The sequence below is a fragment of the Stenella coeruleoalba genome, assembly GCF_951394435.1.
Source record: "Stenella coeruleoalba genome assembly, chromosome: 1".
Classification (NCBI taxonomy): Eukaryota; Metazoa; Chordata; class Mammalia; order Artiodactyla; family Delphinidae; genus Stenella; species Stenella coeruleoalba.
This window is the reverse complement of record NC_137169.1, coordinates 9,847,142-9,868,047: the sequence shown is the minus strand read 5'-3', so window position 1 is coordinate 9,868,047 and position 20,906 is coordinate 9,847,142. Positions and strand designations below refer to the sequence as shown.

Genomic DNA, 20,906 nt, shown 5'->3' with positions numbered 1-20,906 from the left:
CATGAACTTAATAGATATTTATAAGACATTCCATCTGAAAACAGAATAATACACTTTCTTCTCAAGTGCACACAGAACATTCCCCAGAATAGATCGCATCTTGGGCCACAAAGCAAGCTTCAGTAAATTTACAGAAATTGAAATCATATCAAGCATCTTTTCTAACCACAAGTTATGAGATTAGAAATCAGTTACAAAAAAAAACTGTAAAAAATCACAAACACATGGAGGCTAAACAATATGCTACTAAATAACCAAGAAATCACTGAAGAAATCAAAGAGGAAATTAAAAATACCTAAAAACAAATGACAATGAAAACATGATGACCCACAACCTATGGGATGCAGCAAAAGCAGTTCTAAGAGGGAAGTTTATAGCAATACAATCCCACCTCAAGAAACAAGAAAAATCTCAAACAACCTACACCTAAAGCAACTACAGAAAGAAGAAGAACAACAACAAAAAAGTTAGTAGAAAGAAAGAAATCATAAAGATCAGAGCAGATATAAATGAAATAGAAACGAAGAAAGCAATAGCAAAGACAAAAGAATCTAAAAGCTGGTTCTTTGAGAAGATAAACAAAATTGATAAACCTTTAGTCAGATTCATCAAGAAAAAAAGGGAGAGGACTCAAATCAATAAAATTAGAAATGAAAAATGAGAAGTTACAACTGACCACTGAAATACAAAAGGTCATAAGAGACTACTACAAGCAACTCTATGCCAATAAAATGGACATCCTGGAAGAAATGGACAAATTCCTAGATAGGTACAACATCCCAAGACTGAACCAGGAAGAAATAGAAAAAATGAACAGACCAATCACAAGTAATGAAATTGAACCTGCAGTTAAAAATCTTCCAACAGGGCTTCCCTGGTGGCGCAGTGGTTGAGAGTCCGCCTGCCGATGCAGGGGACACGGGTTCGTGCCCCGGTCCGGGAAGATCCCACATGTCGTGGAGCGGCTGGGCCCGTGAGCCATGGCTGCTGAGCCTGCGTGTCCAGAGCCTGTGCTCCGCAACGGGAGAGGCCACAGCAGTGAGAGGCCCGTGTACCGCAAAAAAAAAAAAAAAAAAAAAAATCTTCCAACAAACAAAAGTCCAGGACCAGATGGCTTCACAGGTGAATTCTATCAAACACTTAGAGAAGAGCTAACACCCATCCTTCTCAAACTCTTCCAAAAAATTGCAGAAGAAGGAGCACTCCCAAGATCATTCTACAAGGCCACAATTATCCTGATACCAAAACCAGAAAAAGACATCACAAAAAAGGAAATTTACAGACCAATATTACTGATGAACATAGACGCAAAATCCTCAGCAAAATACTAGCAAACAGAATCCAACAACACATTCAAAAGATCATACACCATGATCAAGTGGGATTTATCCCAGGGATGCAAGGATTCTTCAATATATGCAAATCAATCAATGTGATACACCATATTAACAAATTGAAAAAACCATATGATCATCTCAATAGATGCAGAAAAAGCTTGACAAAATTTAACACCCATTTATGATAAAAAAAATATGTCTCCAGAAAGTGGGCATAGAGGATACTTACCTTAACTTAATAAAGGCCATATATGACAGCAAACATCATTTTCAACAGTGAAGAACTGAAAGCATTTTCTCTAAGATCAGGAATGAAACAAGGATGTCCACTCTCACCACTATTATTCAACATAGTTTTGGAAGTCCTAGCCATGGCAATTAGAGAAGAAAAGGTAATAAATGGAATCCAGATTGGAAAAGAAGTAAAACTGTCACTGTTTGCAGATGACATGATACTATACATAGAAAATCCTAAAGATGCTACCAGAAAACTATTAGAGATCAGCAATGAATTTGGTAATGTTGAAGGATACAAAATTAATACAAAGAAATTTCTTGCATTCCTATAAACTAACAATGAAAGACGAGAAAAAGAGATTAAGGAAACAATCTCATTTACCATCGCATCAAAAAGAATGAAAAAACCTAGGAATAAACCTGCCTAAGGAAACAAAAGACATTTATGCAGAAAATTATAAGATTTTTAAATTTATTATAATAATTATAATTATTATTAATTATAAAGACAACACAAACAGATGGACAGATATACCATGTTCTTGGATTGGAAGAATCAGTATTGTGAAAATGACTATACTACCCAAAGCAATCTACACATTCACTGCAATCCTTATCAAATTATCAAGGGCATTTTTCACAGAATTAGAACAAAAATTTCACCATTTGTATGGAAACACAAAAGACCCCAAATAGCCAAAGCAATCTTGAGAAAGATAAATGGAGATGGAGGAATCAAGCTCCCTGACTTCAGACTATACTCCAACCCTCAGTAATCAAACAGTATTGTACTGGCACAAAAACAGAAAAACAGATGAATGGAAAAGAATAGAAAGCCCAGAGATAAACCCACACACCTACGGTCAATTAATCTATAACAAAGGAGGCCAAAATATACAGTAAAGAAAAGAGTCTCTTCAATAAGTGGTGCTGGGAAAACAGGACAGCTACATGTAAATGAATGAAATTAGAACACTCCCTAACACCAGACAAAAAAATAAACTCAAAATGTATTAAAGATCTAAATGTAAGGCTGGACACTATAAACTCTTAGAAGAAAACATAGGCACAACTCTCTTTAACATAAATTGCAGCAAGATCTTTTTGATCACCTCCTAAGTAATGAAAATAAAAACAAACTAAACAAATGGGATCTAATTAAATGTAAAAACTTTTGCACAGCAATGGACACCATAAACAAAACAAAAAGACAACCCTTAGAATGGCAAGGTGGTTGCATACCTGCTCTGGATCCATTATGTCTCTCAATGCTTGATCTTGATAGCTCAGTTATTTCTTTCCTTTTAGGGGGTTCTGTTAGTAGGATACTTGTCAAGGACTGACAGTCAATTCTAATAAGGTCTATCCAATAGACCTTATTTTAATGTTAACTTTTATGTACTTTTTGTATGTCCAATACCTTATGTAGAACTATAGATGTGATCAGTAGTTACAATTCATTTAAGCATTACTATTTTTCTCATCACAGAACTTTAGAAGTAGTCTATTAACTAAATGCAGTAAGCAAACATAGAAATACATATGTATATATGTGTATATCTGTGTGTATATTAGAGAGAGAAAGAAGTTTTATAGTTATACGCTAGTTCAATCATCTCAGTTTGCTGTACAATCATTGTATGTGTGCTTTTGGCAGCAGCCTTAAAGCAAGCAGTGGTATACATCATGAGTAAGTTGATAGCTAGGAAATGAGTAATAATACATATTATGAAAATAACTACTGTCTGTAAAGCAGAGCAGATAACGTTGCCTCAACCGGAGGGGAACCATCTGAACAGGTCATCCAAAGGGTAAGGCTTTCTTACATGTTGTAATCTTTTTGCCATTTGGAAATTTTTTTTCTAGGCATGTCTCAACTTCTTCAGAGGTATTGATGAAGGTACAACAAGTAGTGTGAGCAATAGCACAAATGCGTTTGGGTTTGGCCAGTAGAAAGTCTAAGGCAATTCTATTATCTAACACTACTTGGACTAAGGAATTTACACATTTCAGTTGTCCTGGAATGCTTTTTGTGGTTTCTTATGCCATTTGACAAATGGTGACTAATTGATTTCTAAGCGTATCCCTGTTTACATATACTCATGCACTTGGAACCTAGATTACCAAAAGACTTTGCAATCAGGTATCTTAGTATCCTGCTAGCATGGATCTCTTGACTCTGTAATGGGGGGAAAAAAGTAGGTCCATCTGTCTCTTTGTATTTAGACAATGGGGTAACATAATGTCCCAATAAGCATAAACCTTCTACTTGCCATCTAATAAGGCACATATGTGTCCACGCTTGGGAAGGTGGGTCAGTTCCCATACCACATATAAAGGCAAAGTCTGGAGGAGCACAACTGATTCCTCCCTGAATGCTTTCATTGATAGTTTTGTTAATTGAAAATTTTGTTAAGACAGTATGAGTCCATTGGTCATCTCACTTGCAGGCTTTCTAAGAGCTATCAGTATGATATTTGATGTGAGACAGTTGCTGACACGAGTGACTGGTATTTTTCTCTTTAAGAAGTCAGATATGGAGTGAGGTCCCAGAGTAAATTGTGACTGGTCTCTAAGAACAAGTGTCAGACAAGAGATGGACATATTAATATGTTGGAGAATTTGAACCTGAAAGGTTAAGCCAGACAGAGGCTGATCTAAATAAGTGGTAACATTAGGAACATTTGAAAAGTCAGTGACAGGAATTATGAGGTGTTTAAATCGACCTTGTATTGACCAAGGAATTTGATGAAATATCAAACTATCAGTTAAACTGTCCTTAGTAGCTATCCTTTGTGATGTTTTACTAAAGAGTTTTCTTTCCATCCCAAACATTGGGAATAAAACATAACTAGTAAGTAAATAATAACTTTCAATTTTGATAGAGAGCAGACATTTGATAAATAGTACACTTCAAACTAGTAAGATCGATCTTACAAGCCCGGTCCAGACTCTTGGGTTAGCTGTCTACAATTGCTATAATCTTCTCATCCTGGCATGGTGGCGCTTTTCTTAGTTAATCATATCCAGGTGTCAGAAATAGGAGTTGCAGCCCATTCAGGGCAGGAGGCTTTTTGAGGTGAGAAATGTGAATCCAAGACCTTACTTCTTTTTTTTTTTTTTTTTTGCGGTACGCGGGCCTCTCACTGTTGTGGCCTCTCCCGTTGCAGAGCACAGGCTCCGGACACGCAGGCTCAGCGGCCATGGCTCACGGGCCCAGCTGCTCCGCGGCATGTGGGATCCTCCCGGACCGAGGCACGAACCCATGTCCCCTGCATCAGCAGGCGGACTCTCAACCACTGCGCCACCAGGGAAGCCCAAGACCTTACTTCTTTAAAGAGGTGCTGACCTTTTTCAGTACAGGGTTTTGTTAACAATACCTGATATGATTCTTTCCAGTGAGGTTGTAAAGTGTCCTTTATTTGGTGTATTTTTCCAATAGACAAAATCTCCATGTTGTAACCCATGGTCCTCAAGGTCTTGGTCTCCCAGGAGCTCACTGTGGAAGGAACTGGTTACTAATTTTTCATATTCTTTAAGTGCTTTGATGAGTCCCTGATAATAATGTGAAATATCACATTCAAGAAGTGCTGGTTCATCAGATGCATAGTTTGCCCAGTCATTATTTCAAAAGGAGACAATTGATGTTTATCAAAGGGGGTGGACCTCAGGTTAAGGAGTACCAAAGGAAGAGGTTTTGGCCATGGAATATTAAATACCTCTCAAAATTCAGCCAATTGTATTTTAGTTGTGATACTGTTCCTTTCTACTAAGCCTTAGATTTGAGGGTGATAGGCACAGTGAAAATGGTACATTTTTGGCCAAATCTTACAATTGTATTAAATAATCTGTCCAGTAAAATGGGTTCCCTGGTCACTACACAGCTCTGAAGGAGTTCCCCAAACTGGAAATATTCTTTCCAATAGTAATTTGCCTACTGTCAAGGCCATTGTTCATCTGCAAGGAAATGCCTCCACCTAGTGTGAAAACATGTATACCATTACCAGGATGTATCTGTAGCTTTGAGAGGAAGGCACCTAGATAAAGTCCAGTTGCAAAACTTCAAAAGATCCCTTGGGGAGGGGAAAGTGACCTTGAGAACCATGAAGGAGTTTACCAGGATTACATTTAGGACAAATAGAACATTGGTCATAAACCTTATGGGCTATAGTGAGAGAAGTTCTTCAAATATATTGCTTTCAGGTGCCCAATGGGTCAAGGAATGTACATGCTGGAGGAAGGGTATTGGGGTATTTATAGGTATTATAGGCCTTTTATTTGGTCCAGACCTCATCTGTGATATGGGATTGACAAATCCCCCTTTTTTCTTCCAGGTCTACTTTTCATTTTCTGAAACAAGTCCTTGAGCCTGAAAAGGAAATTTCCTAACGGTTTCATAACAGTTATGTCTGAGCAGAGGACATCTTCTAAACTGGGCAGAGGTAAGGCTTAAGACAGCTTGTTTAGCTGCAGTGCCAGCCCATCAATTTCCTTTGGCTTCTGTTGAATCATATTTTTATTGGGAATGTCCAGGTATTTTAATGATGGCTAGCTGTTTGGGCAATTGAACGGACTTTAATAGTTTTGAGACTAGCTGTCCATTCTTTATGGGCTGGCCAGAAAAGGTGAGAAATCCTCTGTTTCCATAGCATTCCCAAATTCTGAGCTACTCCGAAGGCATAGCAGCTGTCAGTATAAATATTTGCGCGTTGATCCTTGACTAATTGACAAACCCTAATTAATGAAATCAATTAAGCTTTTTGGGTCAATTTGGTGTCCAGTAAATAAGAACTTCTGATTATTTCTACTATGGAAGTTATTGCATACCCAGCTTGATAAGGTCCCTGCTCATCCTTTAAATAGGATCCGTCTGTAAACCGACTTAAATCAGCGTTAGCAATGGAACTTCCTGTAAGTCAGTCCTAGGAGTAAGAAGATAGCACAATGCAGTCATGGTTATTGTCATCTTGAGTGTGGGAAGTAAAGTTTCGGGGTTAAGTCTATGAAATCAAACCAAAGTACCATTGAGTGAAGAGAGTAACAATACTTCATAAGGGGCCAATCAAGTCACAGAATATTTTTGAGTATCATGAGAATTGAAAAGAGATTCAACTGAGTGAGAAACATAAACTCTATTATGAGTTCTGCAGTAGCTTTGCATAAGAGATATGTCATTGATATACCCCTCATACAGCAATTAAACATATGGACTATAACATCCTATGGGTTGGAGCTTGTCGCAATACCACTGAGTTAATACACCCAGGGCATTTCCTCTATCTTCGTGCACAAAGAGGAAAAATGGAAAAATTTATCATTAGGATGACCTAATGCTGAAGCCTGGGCTAGTGCAGATTTTAAAGCATTTATAACCTTTTCTTTTTCCATTGTCCTTTCAATTGGGTCTAGTTGGTCAGACCTAAGTAATGCATAGAGAGTTTGGGCAATGAGGGAATACATTGGTACCCAATTATGTCAATACTTGGTTAGACCTAGAAATCCTCTTTGTTGTTTCTTTTGGGAAATGAGAAAGCTAGGATTCCCTTAATTCTTTCAGAATGAATCAATAATCCTTCTTTAGATATTAAATGACCTAAATATTTCACAATTGATAAGTAGAAATGTAATTTGTCTTTGGACACCTTATACCGCATAGAAGCTAATTGTTGAAATAGGTGAATAGTGTCTCTTTGAGAGTCCCGTTCAGTTCTAGAACACAAAAACAAATCACCTGCCTATTCAATTAAAGCAGAGACGTTAAGAAAGTGTACATCAGCTAAATCAGCTTTAAGTGTTTGAGAAAAATAAAGAGGGATCTCAGTATAGCCTTGTGGCATAACCGTACAGGTACACTGACAAGCTTTGCATGTATTGTTTTCTTGTTCTCCTGGAGTACTAAAGGATGCACTACATAGGTCTGTTACTGAAAAATAACAAGTGTCTGCTGGAACGGCTGAGAGTAGAGAGTGAGGATTAGTCATCTCAGAGTGGCGAGGGATCGCAATGTTATTTATAGCTCTTGGGTTCTGAACAATCTCCAGCCTTTTCCATTTGGCTTTCTTACTGGTAAAATGGGAGTATGGCAAGGACTGGTGTAACGAATTATAAGTCTTTCTTAAGGAATTTCTGAATAATGGGTCTTATTTCACTTAATGCCTCTGGTCTGAGTGGCTATTGTCAGATATTGGGTAGAGGCTTGGAATTACCAATAGTTACTTTAATAAGAATAGCTATTTTAATTTTCCCAGTACCTGATGAAGGAAGGTGACCATAATTCCTCAGGCATTTGTTAACAGTAAATCATTAACTTCCTCTTGATTTATCTGAATTTTCATAACCATCGATTTATCAGTAATTCTCTTCTGATCTGCACCTACATCTTCTAAATCTAAAATCATTTCACCTTATTATATGCCTCTAAAAATTCTCTTCCTAAGAAATGAATTGGAACACATTTCACCAAAAGGAACACGTGTTTTTCTGTGACAGTTCCTAGCTGAAAGGTTATTAGCTCTGATTTTAAAACCTGCATAGAAAATTTTTAAACCCCTATAATTTGAATAGATTGATTATTCTGAGGGAGAGGGCAATGAATAAGGGAAGGGTTAAAAACAGATAATGTATCCTCCGTGTCTACAAGAGTTTTAAAAGTTTCTCCTCTAATTGTTATTTCAATTTCCCCTAAGGTGTTCATGAAGAGGGACAGGGGAATGCCCTCTCACAATCCTCAAAGGGTTCGGATTCCTTTTTAATTTTGCCTGTTTTAAAGTCTCGCTTGAATTTGTGGCAAACTCTTTTTAAATGTCCAGGTCTCTTGCAATAAAACAGGTGCACTCATGTCCAGCCTGGCTGGAACTTGGGCAGGTTAGTTTTGGAAGGCCCCCACACTGCTGTATCTGTACATTCATAATTTTGGCAGTTCTTTCATTTTCTCATTTCTGTAAGGTTTTAGAAATTTACCAGCAATTGTGATAAGGGCATTAGTACGCACGGTAGTACAATAAAGTTCATGCCTTTTATTTTTTTGTTTCTTTTCTTTTCCTTTTTTTGGCTGCATCGGGTCATAGTTGCAGCACACGGGATATTTGTTGAGGCATGTGGGATCTTTCCTTACGGTGCGTGGTCTCTTCGTTGGGGTGCTCAGCTTTCTCTCTAGTCATGGCGTGAGGTTTTCTCTCTCTAGTTGTAGCGCACAGGCTGAATAGTTGTGGCGCGTGGGTTTAGTTGCCCTGCAGCATGTGGGATCTTAGTTCCCCAACCAGAGATCGAACCCACGTCCCCTGCATTGGAAGGTGGATTCTTTACCACTGGACCACCAGTGGGAAGTCCCATAAAGTTCATGTCTTTTCACTAGTCTGGACAATTATTCGTCTAATCCTTCTAGAACAATGGAATTTAATATTGGATCATTCTGATGGTTCAAGGAATTCTCTGGATCAATGCCAGAGTGCTGTTTGTATGTCTTTTCAAACCTTTTAAAATAATCAAATAGTTTCTCCTGGGCTCTGATTGTGTTGATCGACCTCGGCCCAATCTATTTTCTGAGGGAAAATTTGGGGGATAGGCTGATACAAGTTTTGGGCTTTATTTAAATTTCTGGTGATCTGTAGCCTCATGTTTATAAAAATCCTTCATAGGTGTCTTTCAGTTTATGTCTTGGAGCCATTCTTTTGCTCAATGAGCTGGTACCAGTCTGAATATCCAGGCTCCAGAGTTCTTAATGTAAGATCAAATTCCTTAGCAAAATCTAAAGGATCATGTAAAGGATTTGGAAAATCCTTAGTTAAATTCCTAAGTCCTGTCCTTGTCCAAAGGGTATAAGTAATGGCAGTTCTCCCCTCTGCTTGTGCCCTTTAAGGGAGCTGCCATTACCTTGGAATTCCTTTCATTTCCTACTGTGGACTCAATAATTTTTTTTTTCTCTTGGTGGGAGGGAGGGCAGGAAGGTCAGGGCTGGGGAACTCATAGAGGAGAGGATATAAAGAAGCCTGAGAAGGAGGTTCTTGTAAAGTTGTAGAAAAGAAACACTGGTTCTGAGGCTTTTTCCAATTTAGCCACCATTTCTAAAAATTTTCAGTTTGTTTCTTGCAATGAAGCCATTTTATTATTCCCTCACTGAGGTTTCCAGGTAACAATTAAAATATACCTCCCATTCTGGTTGTTTGATTTTATCGCTGGATCTTTTTAATTTATCATACAAATAAATCAATTCAGATAAATAAGAAATGTCCAGTTTTGGCCATCTCAGGGAAAAGTTATCTTTGGTCAGATTTTCCCATTTAGTTAAATACTTGCAAGTGTCTGTTCCATAAGTATTATATCTAAAATTAGCTGGTGTTTCCATAGGTGGTTATCCCTCTGGGAACTGTTTGGCTTTCAAGGCACAGTTTCCCGTTATTCATTTGGTAGTCTAATTCAGATATGAAATATGATCTGAACAAATTTCTAGGACAATGTGATGGATTGGATATGTGCTGCTTCTGAATCTAGCTCACAATGAGTTACTTTTGGGTCAGTTCAACTGTCTTAAATGTCTTCGTTTCTCCCTCTGACAATCTAAAACTGCCATGGGTGCCTGGGATACTAGGTGATCAGCATTTTTATGTCACGTGGCAAGCAGAATTTACTTAATGATTGTAGCGGGATCCTCTGTGGGACTGTTAAATGTCATGAGAATTGACCCACAGACACTTCAGAGCTAGGTTCTCAATTGCCTGAGAATGCCTTGTGGCCAGAAGGGGCAGATGTCACATTTTCTTTGGAGCTGAGCAGGTACAGTCTCTTATTTCAATAGCAAATAGTTTGTTCTGCCCGTATGATAATTTGTTCTCAATTTAAGCCAAAATTAACAAAGATTTTATGTTTCTCTAGGCTTCCTGCCCAGCTCCTCCTAGGTCCCCATTTTGGGAAATTCACTGGTGACCCTTAAGATTCCAAGTTAAAGCAAAAACATTTCAAATGAAATTCAGGATGTCATTTAAAACAGGTAGCAGGAGAACTCACCAAACCACCTGAGGAGCATGAAGAAGCCACTGGAGCCCAAAGGTCCCATGCTGACACCAAGTGCCGATTTGGGATAGACTCCAGGTATCCTCTGGTGGGTGTCTCTGATATCCTGCCAACTATGCTAAGAAGACGTTGACAATAAGTCAAATAACAAACCAACTAAGAAGAAAGAAAAGAGATTTTTATTTCAGCCAAACTGAGGATTATAACCAGGAAACAGATTCTCAGAACCTCTGAGAACTCTTCCATTGCTCAGGAGGTAAGATGCAATTTTATACATTTTTGTGACAAAGAATTTGTGTGTCATATTGACATGTTATTATTGTACATAACGTTCTTCAAAGATTTTTTTTGGTCAGTCATGCATGTACAGAGAAAGCCTTTGATCAATGTGACCTGCTTTATGAGTGAAAAAACTTAATCTTAAAATTGAAATGCTGGCATCTGAAGAAAGGAACCATTGTTCTCAAAGGTGGAGTAGAAAAAAACATGATTTTTTTCTTCTTCAGGTTACAACATAATGATTTGATATATGTATATATTGCAAAATGATTACCACCATTAATTTGCTTAACATCCATAACCTCATCCAGTTACAAAAACTTTTCTTTCTCCTGATGAGAACTTTTAAGATCTACTCTCTTAGGAACTGTCAAACACACTATAGAGTACTATATACAGTACATCCCCATGACTTTTTTTTTTTTTAGATTTTTTTTAACATCTTTCTTGGAGTATAATTGCTTTACAATGGTGTATTAGTTTCTGCTTTAAAACAAAATGAATCAGTTATATATATACATATGTTCCCATATCTCTTCCCTCTTGCGTCTCCCTCCCTCCCACACTCCCTATCCCACCCCTCCAGGCAGTCACAAAGCACCGAGCTGATCTCCCTGTGCTATGCGGCTGCTTCCCAGCAGCTATCTACCTTATGTTTGGTAGTGTATAGATGTCCATGCCTCTCTCTCGCTTTGCCCATGACTTATGTTTTTAATAACTGGAAGTTGGTATCTTTTGACCACCTTCATTTATTTCCTACATCCTCCCATCCTGCCTCTGGCAACCACCAATCTGTTCTCTGTCTCTATGATTCTATTTTTCTTAGATTTTACATATAAGTGAGATCTTACAGTTTTTGTCTTTCTCTGACTTATTTCCCTTAGCATAAAGCCCTCAAGGTCCATCCATGTTGATGCAAATGGCAGGATTTCTTACTTTTTTATAGCTGAGTAATATTCCTCTATATTAATATATCACATTTTCTCCAGCATCCATTGGTGGGCACTTAGGTTGTTTCCAAATCTTGGTTATTGTAAATAATGCAGCATTGTATATGAGGTTCCAGAAATCTTTTTGAGATAATGATTTAATTTCCATATTTCCCTGGTATTAACAGAATTTGTAGGGATAAAAGTGAAAATATGACATGAGAGACTTGCTCTGAAGAAGAGGGACTAGATTCCTCCCACTCAGTCACAGCTTTCTCTGGAAACTGAAAAATTTGAGGGAGTGGTGGAGGCAGAGTCCTCATACTGTGCAGTGGTCCCATAGGGACAACCATTCATTAATTAAAAGACTTGCTCATCCTCAGTTCATGTATATGAATTGACTATTCAGTGATCTGAGCTCCCACAGTGGTTTTAGATGGCCAGAGGGAGAAACAAAGACGCAAAAGACAGTTGAAATCACTCTACAGTGACACACAGGAGGTAAGCTCACAAGCGGCACATTGGCTCACCACACAATCTCTTTAGTAAATTTTATTCCCAACAAATTCAACTTTAAAATGGGAAACAAAGTCTCTCAAATAGAGAAATGAGGGGTGTTAGAAAGCCTACTTCCGACTAACACCCGAGCCTGATTCACTTACAATATGCATGGAGCTTACACTTGCAAGAAACTACTTACTTGGGAAATTATATTAAGGGAGATCTCAATTTTATTTTTTTATTTTATTATTATTATTTTTTTTTTTTTTTTGGTGGTACACGGGCCTCTCACTGTTGTGGCCTCTCCCATTGCGGAGCACAGGTTCCGAACGCGCCGGCTCAGCGGCCATGGCTCACGGGCCTAAGTCGCTCCGCGGCACGTGGGATCTTCCCGGACCGGGGCACGAACCCGCGTCCCCCACATCGGCAGGTAGACCCTCAACCACTGCGCCACCAGGCAAGCCCGAGATCTCAATTTTAAATGACCAAATGGGGTTCTTTTGACATTCCAAATTTGATAGTTTTGCACACACAGTCAGGAAAAGCCAGCTTGATAAAATATCTTTTCAGAATCCTAAACTTACAGAAACAAAAGCCCTTCTAGGAGTAAGGTGCATTTATCTCCCCATTTCTTTGAGAGGTAAATGTTCTATCTGATCTTCTTAGCTGTTTGTTTTTTCTTCTGGGTTTTGAGAGCTTGGTCTCTGCCATTCAAAAAGTACACATATTGTGTCCATATGACAACCAGTCAGATAGAGTGGGGTTCTGAGCAGCAGTTTTGGCTGTGCCAACTTTCAGAGGTCTTTGTCATCTTAACCTTTGTTGCCTCCACCTATACAACAAAGACTTTTTACTTTCTTAGACTATTTTTAGGAGTAAACGTTCTAGACCTTGTGAAGCCTACATCCTTTGCATTGTCTTGTGGGGACTACTCTTGCATCTTATTTCTTTAAATTGCTATTAAAATATCAATACTACTGGAGGGAGCTTCAAGATGGCGGAAGAGTAAGACGCGGAGATCACCTTCCTCCCAACAGACACACCAGAAATACATCTACACATGGAACAACTCCTACAGAACACCTACTGAACGCTGGCAGAAGACCTCAGACCTCCCAAAAGGCAAGAAAGTCCCCACGTACCTGGGTAGGGCAAAAGAAAAAAAGAATAAACAGAGACAAAAGGATAGGGACGGGACCTGCACCAGTGGGAGGGAGCCGTGAAGGAGGAAAGGTTTCCACACACTAGGAAGCCCCTTCGCGGGCGGAGACTGCGGGTGGCAGAGGGGGAAGCTTCGGAGCCGCGGAGGAGAGCACAGCAACAGGGGTGCGGAGGGCAAAGCGGAGAGATTCCAGCACAGAGGATCGGTGCCGACAGGCACTTACCAGCCAGAGAGGCTTGTCTGCTCACCCGCCGGGGCGGGCGGGGCTGGGAGCTGTCCTCACCAATGTGGGTGGGCATCATCCAATATCTTGGGGGCCTGAGTGAACAAGACACTCTTCTCTCCCTCTTTCCCTTCTTGACCATGAACATAGCAGCTTTGGGCTCTTGAGACTTGAGACTCCAGGACTTACATGAGTGGCCCCCTGGTTCTCAATCTTTAGCCTCACACTTGGAGTTACATCATCAGCTCCCCCAGTTTTCAGCCCTAAGATTTGGCCTGAGTTATAAAACTGGCTTCGCTCGTACTCTAGCTTTCAGACTGTGAGACCTCTGTCCCTGTAACCATGCAAATCCATTCCCATAATAAATCCCTCCTAACATATATCTGTATATACAGATGACTCTCGAACAACATACCTTTGAACTGCTCAGATCCACTTACCCGCGAATAGTTTTCTATAGTAAATGTAGCCCTACACCATCTGCAGCTGGTTGAATCTGAGGCTGTGGAACTGAGGGTAGGGAAGGTTGACTATGGGTTATAAGATGTATATAGGAGATGTTTTTTTACACATGCTGATATGTTGATAATAAAGCATGCTATACTAGTCTTCCCTGATAGGGAGAGATAGTAGGTGTGATAGGATTACTGTCAGTCTTTCAATGACATGACGTAACCCTACAAAAGGATATAATTTCTTAATGTGGTTTGGAAATACTAAAACCCTGTTATATGCCCGTATGATTTTAGTATTATGCTAAAAGGAAATTGTATGTCTTTACTGGTCACAACTAGTTTAATTCAATGAAGACCACTACCCCCTCATGACAAGCATGGGTTGACAAGGACAAGAGACTTTGGTTCATCTGCAGTGTGGACGACCCCTTCCAGAACTGGAGGTCTTGACTTGTGTAGTGAAGCCCTTTCCCAGCACACACAAAGGCCAGGAACTGGGACTAATGGACCCACTTAAAGAACTATGGGGACTGCTCATGTCCAGGGTCATGGCCTGAGTCAGCAGTGAGGTGAGGGCCCTGTCAAGAGCTTGTCATTGACCACTGAGTATTTTTCCCTTGTTGTGTGTATTAACCCACTGAACAGCCACAGAAGTGTGTAAGGAGGTCAAAGATGTCCAAGACAGAATAGAGAACTGATGGGAATAGTAGGGTTCCCAATCATAGACAATCTGGTGCATTTGCTTTCATCAGTAACTGGAGATTACTGAGGTGAAAACAGGATAATATACCATGGAGGACATTAGTCCATTTACACTGAAGGTCTCTTTATTTCTGACCATTTCTTTACAATCACCCCCCCTCAGGGATAATGCCAACATGTGTGTCTCCAGCCCAAATTGCCATCCAGAAGTTTAGATTCATATTTCTGATGGCTATAAGCACATGTCCCTGAAAGTCCCCTCACCTCCCAGCATCTACATTTCCAGTGCAATCCTATATCTGTGCTGGATCACCTTTCCTTTTCCCATTCACATTGAGCTGATATCTGAAATGACAGGTCTGTTTTCCTTTCATGATGCATCTATTGTCTAGATTTTTGTTTCCAAATGCCCAGAAGAAAGCTTTTGATAAATGCACCCAACTAGGCAGAGATATAGCAGTGGTATAGAAAGGGCTCCTCTTGATAGAATGTCTTATTGCCCCAGCGAGGACATGGGCTGGAGCTAAGCCAGATGGTCCTGGGACATCCTAAATTCCTCATAATCTCAATTAGCTCATCCCGAAGCTGGGCAAGTCTGCCCAGGTGGAGAGCTCCATGAGGGCTGTAACTTTCCTGAGGGGCGGGATAAAACTCATCACTTAAATGGGGCATACCAGTGGTGTGACACAGCAGCTTCTCCATGATGGTCATAGAGAGGAGGTTCCCACACAGACTAAGGGTCCTGAGCTGGGAACAGTGGCTCAGGACAGGCAGGATAGACTCAAGTTGAAAGTCACTGATCCCACACTGCTCTAAGTTCAGTTCCTGGAGGGAGGCTGCAACTTGCTCCAGGAGAACTTGGAGGAGCTCAGGACTAAAGTTGGTCAGCGTGACACCACTCAGATCCAGGCCTTTTAGCTGACAGATGTTTGGGCACTGAGACAGATGGAGCAAGTCTGAATCTGTAAGCCGGCAGTTGGTTATTGAGAGGTTGTCCAAGGGGGTGTTCAGGCATCTGGGGGGAAAACAAGCAATTAGGTCTGAGAATCCAGGCTGGCATGAGCTAAAGTTGGCAGATAGTTGATTTGCCCAAAGCCAAGGTCCTACTAACTGCCTTAAGAAGGTCAATACCTAGAATGACCAGTCTCATTTTAGACTGACTCCTGTCATCTTCTTTGTGTGAGTGGGTCAACTTTACAGTACCTTGAAAGCTCTCTTTCATTATGGGTCAAGCAGGGTGAAACTTACTTCGCCTCTTTTAAATGATGAATGAAGATAATGAAATGCACTAGAACCTACTCAGCAGACAGCCTAACACTGAGTCTCAGTCAAGTGTGGGCATCGCTGAATTTGAATATTGGGAGAGAAAATATAAAATGCTTTCAACTCAGGCTTCTTTCAGACCATGCTTAAGCCCTAGGCACCTGTATCTCTGGGCCAGTTGAGGCTGGTGGGAGACATGTATAGAGAATCAAACTGGACAAGATCCCACATCATCAACAGGGTTTGCCAGTCTGCAGGGGCTCACTTACACCCCTGCATCATCTGCAAACCACCTTCCACTTTCTATTATCCGTGGCTGCTGCTCCACTGCCATCCTCTCAGAGTCATGCATTTCTTAAATATTAATTTTCTGGAGCAGAAGACAGCCTTTTAGAGACTGGGAATTTCAGACAAGCTCACTGTGTTCACAAACCTGGTAAGCACAGAGATTCTCTCTCTCTTTCTCTCTCTTTCTGCCACGCAGCTTGTGGGATGGTAGTTTCCCAAGCCCTCAGCCATGAAAGTGCAGAGTTCTAACCACTGGACATCCAGGGAATTCCCCAGAGCTTCTCTTTAGAATTGCTCGGATCTGAGGTAGTTTCTTACCTCTGCACTTACCTAATTTCCTAAGTCATCTGACATAGATATCTCTTTCTAAGGAAGAACCTATGTCCACCCTCACTTGATCCTAACCCTATGATCTATAGCTTTCTACTATGGTATCCCATTACAGAACCTCTATAGCAGTTTGTTCCTCTACCTTGATTTGTGTGGTTATGGGATACCACACTACAGGATAGAGCAGCAAATGACACAGTTCACGTGACATTCTAGTGTTGTGTTCACTGTTACCTGGTCAGTGGCCCACTCTCACCTAAGCATCTGGTCCAGGCAGCCTTCAAGGAAGGAGGGAGATTCCATACGGAGATCCTGGAGGTGGTGCAGCCTGAGGAACTGAGAGGTAATTTGGACAACGTGCTGCTGTTCCAGCTCCTCAAAGGCAGACACAAGAATGGGGGAGAGAAAGAGTCTCTGCACATTACCCATCTGGCCCAGGAGAGGAGCAAACGCGGCCAGGGTGGACAGATGCCAGGTGCAATTCACTTGCACCTCCTGGATACAGTCCAGTTGCACCCTACTCAGGACTGTCATAATATTTTCCATGGGCATTGAAACAATCTTCAGCTTCTTACAGCACAGGTGTATGGAAACTTTTCTCTGCTCCACCCACCTGATGAGGTAGGTGAGGAAATTATCCAGGGTCCTTTTCTTCAGACAAAGTTCTATGAACACCTCCAAGGGAGCCAAGGGCTGCTGTGTCATTGACCTGTGCTCAGCCACTGGTACCATTCCTGAGCTTGAGCACCCATGAGTGCTGGCTCCAGACCACATGCTCCAGAAGGTCTGGCCAGTATCCCGTAAATCCAGCACTTGCAGTTTGCACCTCCTATGAGGAACAGAGTAGTGGGGGTGCATTAAAATCCACACAGAATAAAACCACTGTCTCAGAATTGACAACAGACTGTCCACCTGTGTTTTTATTTCACATTCCTGTCATCACCTGCTGACTCCCCCTCTTCCCTCTCTGCCTCACTTTCCTCCATCTCCCTTTCCCTTCCCCCCCTTTCTAGTTCTTCACTTCTAATACTGTTAAGCGTCCCAGGAAGGAGATGGGGCATGTTCTTTCAACCCCCCTTGCATCTTAGGTACCCTTACATATCAGGAAGGCATTTCCCATAGTGAGCCAATGCCTCGGAACTCCCTCACTGTCATCATCAGAACCCTCTTGTCCATCCCTTGTCCATCTACTTTCCCTCATCCCACCTGTCTCTTCCAGGAAGCCCAGGATTTTACCAGGCTATGCAAATCAGACTCACCTAGGGCGAACCTTCTGGGCAAGTAGGACATCAAGTGCTTCCAGCACTGCTTGTAAGGGCCCCACATGAGGCATGTCTATCAGGTCCCCCAGAGGCAGGCGGACAAAGGGCCAGGCTTGCACCATGGCCTTCAGGGTCTCGATGTGTCTCCCATGGAAGGCCTCCATGAACAGTGGTGGGAAGAGCTCAGTGGGCAGATCTTCCACAGCAGAAATGGCTGAGGCCTCATCCCTCAGCAGGCTTGTTCCCGCCAGGTCCAGGAGTCTGGGTGGGGTCTGGACACTCATCCTGACTCTGCTCCAAAAGGAATCCTGTGGAAACTGCCAGGGAACAAGGCATCGATTTCAGGCCAAGCAGGAGCACACCTCAGACTGTCTCCCAAACCTTCAGAAGTACCTACTCAGGCTAAGGTCACTGCCCTGGCAGAGGCGGAAGTGCCTCAATTAGCCCATATTACACTGTGGACTCAGGGGGCAGAAAACTATAACATGTTCCCTACTGGATCCAGAACAAGCATCTCACAAGTACCAATGAGGAGGAAAGGCAACCACTAGCTCATTCAGTTCCATCCACTGCTCTGCTTAATTCCTGTCCTACTGGGAAGTGGGTACCAAGGAGCCTGAGAGCTGACTCCAATCTTTATTTGGGAAAGACTTGCAGACCATGACTTAGAGCCCTAAATCTATGGGAAGAGGAGTGTCAGGTGGACCAACACAGCCTACATCCTCAGTTACCTCAGTTAACTTGGCTGGTAAAGATTAAGGAGATACTCCTACAGTGAATGCTATTTGTCCACAAAATATATATTTTAAATTTAAATTTCAAGAAATAACATTCCAAACAGATGTTTTTTATTAAGAATATCTGCTTGAGGGACTTCCCTGGTGGTCCAGTGGTTAAGACTCTGTACTCCCATATGTATAACTGATTCACTTTGTTATAAAGCAGAAACTAACACACCATTGTAAAGCAATTATACCCCAATAAAGATGTTAAAAAAAAAAAAGACTCTGTACTCCCAATGCAGGGGGCCGGGGTTCAATCCCTGATCAGGGAACTAGATCCCACATGCTGCAACTAAAGGTCCCGCATGCCGCAACGAAGATTCCACGTGCTGCAACTAAGACCTGGCTCAGCCAAATACATAAATAACTATTTTTAAAAATAATATCTGCTTGGTGGGGACATTTAAAAATGAGATAAGCCAAAGAACAAATCAGAATATTTGAGATTTAGGCAAAACCACACTGAGAGGCAAAACCAAAACCTGAAATGTGTTCATCTGAAAAAAACGATTTTTCAAAAACTCTCTGTACCATCCAGAGCTCCATGCTACCCTTCAAGATCAGCTTCAAGATCAGCTTACCATGGGTAAGAAGAGGGTGTCCTCAGCTGAGGTTGGTAACTTACTGCTGTGATGGGGTTGGCGGGGTGCTCAGACCTCAGACCACGTGGAGACCCCAGCCAGTGATGCTGGAGCCAGAAGAGTCTGCATTCCTTCTTCAGAGGCTGAGGCTTTTATACACCTTTCTAATCCCATCATCCCTCTGGCCAACTACTAACTCAATCAGAAAAGGATCCTTGATTATATTCCATACTGCTCATTGGATTGATCCTGATTGGATCTCCATTCTTCTCCAGATTACTTGATTGAATCAGATATCCATTCAGGAAACAGAAAGAATGATGGAGGGGGAATCAAGGACCCATTCATGGATTCACTCCACAAACATTGACTGAATTCTACCAATACAGACAGTTATATTCCTGGGGGCTCAAACAGGAAAGGGATTATTGCTTCCTGACATCGGACGAGAAAAAAACATAACTTGAAACCATCCTTATTGGGGGATCTTCGGCCATATCAAAGTTATCGAAATGTCCCTGAATTAAAACAGCTTCATTAAGACAGTGGTATTGTTCCCAAAGTAAACAAAATAAACGTGTTTCTGTATCAACTTGTCACTTGGATGTTATGTAGCAAAGATACGAGATGATGAGCCTATTCAGGGAGCAAGGGAAGAGATTTGTGGATGTGGCTGGTTTTCCAGCCTTAAGCCGAGCCTTCTGTGAAGGTGGGCATGTCAAGATCACAGTGAGAAGTAAGGGTGGGGGCTTCACCTCTCGGAGCTGAGCATTCCTGAAGGGACCACTGAATGACTGCAACAATTGAAAATAAAGAGTTCTTATTCTCCTAAGGAGGATGGAGACTTAAAGACATTTCTCTGGGTGATATTTGGAAAGTAAAAGAGAGTGGCTCGGAGGAAACAGTGTCACCTTTGAGGGTGTTTCCTCCTAGAAAGTTGGGATCAGCACAGCAAACACCATGAAAAGACTAAATCTAAGAATGTGAGAAGAGGAAGAGATGTGAATCCTGGAATCAGACATTTCCAAGACTGAGAGCCACTGAGGGTGGGCACTGTGGGCTCTTTGGGAACTTGGAGCCAGGGAAGAAATAAACGTGGGTCAGTAGCAAATAACACGGTCATCCAGGGGCAGGTGCTACCAGGAGAGGTTTTCTTTAAGTTTTTTTCTCACTGAAGACACTTTCCAGATGGCAAATAGCCCCAGACTTTTTTCTGGTTATTGGAAGCCGAACCATAATCCCATTGGCCACTTTGCAAATGTATTTAGATAATTACTGTTTTCTCAAACTTAGCTAAGTTCAAGACAGATTCTGAACAAGGAGACACCATTAGGCACAGAAATAAAATTCTTTTCTCTTCATAAATAGAGAAATTTTTTTCTCTTCTATTTGGTGTTTAAGGTTCTACCACATTCAGGGATGACTCCCACCTGGGCTGCATCACACAGAGGTTCTTTTGAAGTTTAAGTTCACAAATAAAGGGAGACCCTTCCTCTATCTCTAAGAATTTTCCATGCCTCTCTCCCACCCCATTTATTTGATGCCCAAACAATTCTTATATAGCA

General features: G+C 41.2%; 1 protein-coding gene across 1 annotated transcript in view; it reads right to left on the bottom strand.

The window, feature by feature from the left end:
- LOC307198677 (PRAME family member 15-like) overlaps positions 1-18,262 on the bottom strand; it is a gene marked incomplete at both ends in the record, with an annotated part of 34,161 nt that extends 15,899 nt beyond the window's left edge. Inside the window, 2 exons of the mRNA XM_079945774.1 lie at positions 16,973-17,545; positions 17,976-18,262. Of these exons, the coding sequence (XP_079801900.1) occupies positions 16,973-17,545; positions 17,976-18,262 (860 nt within the window). The remainder of the gene's footprint in view (positions 1-16,972; positions 17,546-17,975) is intronic.
- Positions 18,263-20,906: the final 2,644 nt, after the last annotated feature.